The 7,422-nt window shown below is 30.0% G+C and overlaps 1 protein-coding gene and 1 long non-coding RNA gene across 2 annotated transcripts; one reads left to right on the top strand and one right to left on the bottom strand.

Annotated features, from left to right (window-relative positions):
- Positions 1–1,500: 1,500 nt before the first annotated feature.
- On the bottom strand, positions 1,501–4,016 carry LOC121216394 (uncharacterized). The gene is made up of 3 exons (XR_005912582.1): positions 3,950–4,016; positions 3,390–3,477; positions 1,501–1,694 (listed from the first exon to the last, which is right to left on the bottom strand). It is a non-coding gene; the product is annotated as an uncharacterized lncRNA (long non-coding RNA).
- A 1,489-nt stretch (positions 4,017–5,505) lies between these two features.
- Positions 5,506–7,116, top strand: LOC107899733 (uncharacterized). The gene is made up of 2 exons (XM_016825519.2): positions 5,506–5,799; positions 6,843–7,116. The coding sequence occupies exons 1-2, from the start codon at positions 5,648–5,650 to the stop codon at positions 6,904–6,906; spliced, it is 216 nt and encodes a 71-aa protein (XP_016681008.1). The 5' UTR covers positions 5,506–5,647; the 3' UTR covers positions 6,907–7,116.
- The last annotated feature ends 306 nt before the right edge of the window (positions 7,117–7,422 follow it).

Here is a 7,422-nt window from a genome sequence, read left to right as displayed (position 1 = left end):
ACGTACCATTACGAAAGCATCTACTAAGTGCTCGTCTAATGACCTTGTCATGAGTGTGTTACCCTTATAGGATATCCCTGATCTTTTTGGGATAATATTCACTCTCCCAATATGATCCTATTTTATCTCATTATAACCACTACATCCTCATTCATGAAAAGTCAATTACTAGCAGATAGCAATCAAGTCATTCATCACAAATACGAATGACTCATGGCCACTTTTACTTTTCATCAACCATGTAATGCCAATGAGAGGATATCATTTACCCATATCGAGGGCTATTAATTCCATTTTTGTGAATGGAGCTATGTACTGCAAAAGTCGTACACCCAATGCACCAGCTTTCGGCTCCTTATCTATTCGAACTCATGCTTTTACTTACATCAAAGTGTACAAGTCACGCATACATAGTCTATCAACCACTCAAGATTTAGGTACGTCAAACTTTGAATGTCACAAGTGAATAAGTCCATAAACGGATTCAAGATCTATTCTGCTTGGATCTTGTCCGATGTAATGTCAATTCAGTCATTCACATCTATGTCTCTATCTTCTGGGAGTCATTCGCTCCGATGCCCAAGATAAGACATCTCCCCAATTGGACTTGATAGATGACATATTAGTCTTTTAATCGGTTTCTTCATTTCCGATTAGACTAATGACATGTTTAGGTTCATCTACTAATACTAGTTTTCTTTCCGTGTCACAATCCGACCACATGATACCACTTAGTATTAGTTTAAACGTTAGACAACCAATGATTAGTACATGTGACACAAGTTTAGCTCGGATGAGTAGTCTAATGTCGTTTTAAAGGTATAGCTCGGACAAGTAACCTAACACAAACGAATATGTTTAGCTCGAGTGAGCATCAAATGTGATTAGTACCAGTGTATTCGAGTTCTTTTATGATGTTTCATCAAGTAACTTACAAGATGTGAAATGTGGATTGAATAGCATAAAATGTGTTTAAGGTTCCAAGATGGCAAAATGAAAGATCTAACGACAAGTTTGAGTATACACATATAATGGAGTTTTAATTAAATATCATTAGGAATAGGTGAAATGTTGTGCTTGTACTTGATACGTTACATGATCGAATATGAATCAAGCTCACCTTGTTGTGGTTGTGTTTTGATATGTTAAGTAAACTTGGTTATACACATTAGTTTAACATATGTCATTTTTATATGAGGTAAGTTAACTATTTATATACGTACGAATATACTAAGCATTAGTAATGCTTACTCTGTTACATTTTCTTTCTTATAGTTGTCGTCTGCGGAACCTATCGGCCGGATCGTCTTGGAGCTCACACTATCTAGCTTTTGATTTCGGTAGCTTTTTAATCGTTCTGGACTCGGTTATAGGGCATGTATATAGATGTGATTGTTGTTACCTAAAAGATTGTAACACTTTTAACCCATATTTATCACCAAATTAGAGTTAGGAGGCATTACCATGCATATTACCACTCAAAACAGACATATATTAAAACTTCATAAAACTTAAACCATTATCATATTTAATATATATGAACTCCCACTATTACAAAATACAACTCACAATTTATTTATCTAGTTTTTACATGCCATAATTAAAATTTAAAACAAACATTTTAAATACCAAGACTACAGATAGGGTGATGAACTTGCTAACGATTCCTGAGCTTGAAGCTTGATCTTTAATAACTATAAAACAAAAAGACATAAACAAATAAAGTAAGCTATTATAGCTTAGTAAGTCTATAGCATATCAAAATTTCAAGAATATATTATATAAATATCAAATAATTTTCTGACTCTATAAATATACATTGAAATCTTCACATATGCTATTAAATGATACACAGAATCAAATATACGTATACATCAAAGTATAAGCCAATAATTACTTAAACATATATATTCTTCAACTGGTAAAAACCGAATATTCAAATATATATATATATAGCAGAACATATCTTTATTTGTCAAATTATAAATCACTGAACTCAAAGATATTTAATAAATACAATTATATACATATATATGCAAAATGCATACATATTTACATACATATATAAACTTCACGAAAGTATAAAGGTTTATTAAGCTCATACTTTTCTCAAAATCATTTAATAAAGATTTATGTATACTTACCTGGTACATTTATTCATTATAAATATAAATGCATTATCCACCTTTCATAATCTATCACATTTCTCTGTATATTAATCATAAATAATCAAATACTTCCATGATCAAATTCCTTGTAGATGATATTTATACCTGTTTAAGTTTCAATATGCACATAGATATATTTCTTCAATTTCTTAAGCAAATCACACATATATCAATTTGTATATACCTTTCAATTTCATTTAGCAATTCCATATATATAAACACAAAATTTATCAGTAATATATACCGAATAGAAATATAAACTTCCTCAATTACTGAAATCTGTTCAATTCACATATTTAGACAAATTCACCGGCAATTAGCTTGCTAGGTTTCAGAAACCCGATTCAATTCACTGGCAACTAGCCTGCTAGACTTATCGTCCGAATTATTTCACCGGCACAAAGCTTGCTAGACATGAAGTCTGAATTACTTCACCAGCCTTAAGCTTGCTAGGTTTTAGACTTGAAAATTTCAATTTCACATATACGAAATATCCCTCAAGTAATTCTTTTAAGCAATCACATAATTGTAAAAGATCGTATTCATAAAATCCTATCTTCAATTCAATTCAAGCATTTGTAAATTGTATGAGCACACATATATTCATATATATATATATATTACTACTTAACTAAATTTAATACAAAACTTTACATATATAAATACACTTATTCGAACCTAACTATACATATATATAAGTATAAGTTCGATGCTATCCATATATGTATATATATTAATATATACTTAACACTTAACGTTGAATTATAATAAATACCTATTTGAATGTTTACATATATATATATATATCAATTCACATAGAAACACCCACTTGAAATTTCTTATGCATACACAATATACATACCTTTAATCAAACTTAAAAATTATACATAATTGTACATATACCTTTTTTCGAAACTTATTTTGCATTTATAATCCCCACATCATCAACTATTTTCAAATAAGACATAAACATATAAATATATATATTGAAATATTTAAACAATATATATACATATATCTATGTACTATTCTTAATTATAGTTTTTTCAAAACTTATATAGACATATATCCTTATAGCCGAACATAGCTTACACATAAATACTATCTATATTTCAAACCTATTCAACCAAATTATACTTGATTATAAAAAAAAATAATTCAATATAGATTCATACATATATATATACTGATTTTGTACCATTTATTAGCTAGTAGACTTACCTTGGACGAAGAAAAAAATCGAGGTCGAACGATTATTCAACTACTTTGGCTTTTCCCTGATCTAACTCTGATTTCTTTGGTTCACGATCTAAATATATTAAAAATAAGCTAGTTTAATTATTATCACATTCAATTTAATCCCAAAACACATAAATGGGTAAATTACCATTTTGCCCCTAACATTTACACTTTTTACAATTTAGTCCCTATTGCATAAAACACAAAATACACAAAATTTGTTCACACCATACAAGGGCCGAATGTACCTATTGTTCATACAAGTCCTCACATTTCATTTATTTCACATTTTAGTCCCTCAAAAATTTAATTTCACAATTTAGCCCTAATTACTCAATTTCACCAAAATTTCCAATACAAAACATATTAATCTAAAATATATCTTTCATTATTCATCATCAAACATCACATAACACAAATGTTCATCAATGGCACAACTCAAAATATTCATCAAAATAAAAAATTCAAACATGGGTCGGATAGTATTCGAAGCAACGATCTAAAAAACGTAAAAATTATCAAAAACCGAACAAAGAACTAACCTTAATCAACAATAGAAATGTCGAACCCTAGAAAGCCATGGATGAATTCTCTAAGTTCATTATTCGGCCAAAGAGATGAAATGTTTTATGTTTTCTTTACTTATTTTAATTATAAGATATAATTTACTAATTTACTAAATTAACCTTATTATAATAAATATTTATAATATATATATTAAGGACAATGTTGTCATATACCACCCACTAACTAAATCTTGGTCTAATTACATCTTTAGACCTCCCACTTAAAAAGACAATAACAAATAGGTGCTTTTAAGATTTAACCTCTAAATTTTATTTTACGCGATTAAACCCTTTTCATCGAATTGAACCTTCAAACGATTAAATTTCCACACGAAATTTTCACACATATAACTTAACATATAATAGACACTAAAAATAATATTAAAATATTTTTCTGACTCGAATTCATGGTCCTAAAACCACTATGTCCGATTAGGGTCAAAATTGGGCTGTTACAAAGATAATTGGATTAGTCCTTGTTAAAGGTAGAATTTGTAAGTTAATACTCATATGTGTGATGGTTGTTTTGGTACTATGGTGAAATGATCTTGAATTGCGTTCAATGGTAAAATTTGAGCATGTTTAGGCATAAAAACATTATAGTATGATATGGTGATGGCATAGAAAGGTTAGGTACATGTTTACTTAGTTGAACTTACTTTAAAATGATGTCAAATTAAGGCACATTGGATTGTTTGAATTGAGTAATGATAAATGAATGTTTGGGAATGCTTTTAGAATGCATCAAATGAGCTTAAGGTTTGGCTTGACATGATGTAGGTACCAAATGAACAAATTTCACCAAAAACAGAGTCCTCTTCTCAATGTGAAATACCCCTTGTTGTAACGTAGATGATAGTTTGTGATGTCCCGACGTCAAGTGGTCTAACGTCGTGACGTGACTCACTATTTTGGGCTTAGTAATTTTCTTTCGGGTCAAACTTGAACAAATTTTTAGGCCCATATTTCAGGTCAGGCCGGGCTCGGGCCTAGAAAACGGGCCTAAAATTTTGTCTAGACCTAGCCCATGATCACTTCTAGTGTTGTGCAAGTTTTATGTTTATAATAACCCTTTTAAATTTGCTTATATTTAATAATTCAAGTTACAAATAATAAGACACGGTAAATTTTAAAATCATTTAAAATTCTTTTTAAGTTTATCACTGTTCTTAAAAATTAAATACACCATTAAAATTGAAATTTATATTTAAAATATAAATAAATTTAGTGTTCATAATATTTAAATTTAACTAATAATCTATACTCACTAATTAATAATTAAAATTAAGTTAAAAACTATATATAAAAATAGAATTTCACACAACCTACTAGTATAATTTTTATATTTAAAAAAAATTCAAAATATCATTTATTTAAATATGGTATAATATAAATTATCACATTTTTAAAATTAAACTAACATATTATAATTTAAGAAATAATTAAATTTAAATTAATTAATGTATAAAATTAGTAATAATATAATTAAGAAGATTTAAAGAATAATATATGGAGTATAATTAGGCCAGACGGGGCAATTGAATAAATAGTAGGCTCTATCGCACGCCGACAGCCCTAATAGTAATAGCATTTTGTTTCCTTGCCTAAGTTTTTTCTTTTATTTTTTTAATAAACCCCTTAATTATCTGTGAAAGAAAATTTGGGTAAAGAAGAATGGGGTTGACGAATTTCGTATTAACAGTAGCAGGTGTTAGCGCTGTGGTTCTTTTACTGAGAAGCGACGTTAAACAATCGGCTGCCAGTTTTAGGCGCAACGTTAAGCATATAAAGAATTGGCTTGAAGAAGAGTCTTCTGCTGCTTCCAAGTAAAGACTTTTGCTTTAACATCTGGTTTTTTAATTAATTTCAAATTTTTTAAAATTTCTTTGATAGCTATTTAATATTAATTGCTGCGGGTGAAGTAATGTTGAATGCTGCATGATGATGACAAAGTGAGATGATTTTTCAATAAAATTTTGATGGGTCTCTCGAATTATTGGTTTTTAATCTTTGTCGCAGTCTAGAATTGAAATAGTAAGATCCTAAGTGTGGAAAATTTGAAGGGTTCTGTGCATTATTGGAGTTGCGTTTTGTTTCATCTTTTTCTATGTATATTTCAGAGGATTCAGGATGAAGAGTAATAATATTCACAATTGGAAATTTGGAATCGCATTTCCATATTTGCTAAGAGATCTTTGAAATTCATTGTATCTTTAGAACTCTTCTATTTTATATTCTTCTGGTTTCAGTTTTTATTTAGTGTTTTTATTCTGGTTATGAAAGCTAAGCTGCACTACCCATTTTATCTCCATATGTGATGTGATAGAATAAGTTGCTGCTTTAATTTTTTTAAAAGTAATTTTTGTTTTATTATTTGCTCTACTTCCATGTCTGACAATAGTTTAGACTTAATGCTGTAGCATATATCATATAGCACCCTTGACATAGCTTCAGTGTAAGCATCCCGTCATCCCATTTTCTAGCAATGCGTCTCCCTTCTGTTAAACCCCATATCATTTCAGCGTTTATTTGTTTACATGGGTGGAGATTTGTAGCTAAACTTACTTGCACACATCTTTTGCGTTTTCATGATTATGCTCATGTAAAAAAGCAGGTAAAAGTATCTTGTCGCATGGAATATGGGGTATCAGATTAGGGATTTTGTTCATCGCTGTTTATTCTTGTTATAGGAGTAAAGTTTATTGAATAATGCGATTGTAATATCAGAGAATCACTTCACTAAGAAACCGATATTAATCTCATTGTGCTTCCCACTCTTCGATTTATGCATGTATTGTGTTCCAAACATCTGATTGTGGTTGTTTTTACCTTAACACAAAGCTTTCTTTCTTTGATTATCTTGTTTCAGGGCAGCTGAGAAGGTAAAGCCCAAGGAACTGGACTCCAAGGTCCCTCCTAAGGAGAAAGACTAGTGTCTTTATAGGGTATTTGACTTTGATTTTCTGTTATCATTTTTGAATATCTGGGTTGTGCTTTAGGATTCATCAGTCTTGATTAATGTCTGGGTATTTCTGCACTTCGGAACTTAGTTCCGTTGCCTTGCCTCTTTCGGTTTGTTAATACACTGACATGTATCTACTTAGATGTTAATACTATTTGAGAAATCATCTGTTTTATCCGGATCAGTGGGTTCAGTTTTATTTGTGCAACGAAAGAGGTTGAAAAAGAAGAAATGTTCAGTTTGCCTCTTGTGGAAACATCTTGTTGTTGCTTACATTGTCCAAATAGCCATTGTAATATCACACACTTCATCGTAACAAGATATCTGAAGGTAATTTATAGCCTACGGGGACATGTTACAAGTAATTGAGATCTTTCTGTCTAATGAAGCTAGCAGGCCTGGCTTGAAGGATGGTATTGAATTAGTGGTGGGGTCGAAACCACCAAATATAATTTTCTACACTCTAATTGAATAAAATAGTAATCTA

Source organism: Gossypium hirsutum, chromosome D04, assembly GCF_007990345.1.
Source record: "Gossypium hirsutum isolate 1008001.06 chromosome D04, Gossypium_hirsutum_v2.1, whole genome shotgun sequence".
Classification (NCBI taxonomy): Eukaryota; Viridiplantae; Streptophyta; class Magnoliopsida; order Malvales; family Malvaceae; genus Gossypium; species Gossypium hirsutum.
This window is presented reverse-complemented; position numbering and strand designations above follow the sequence as displayed.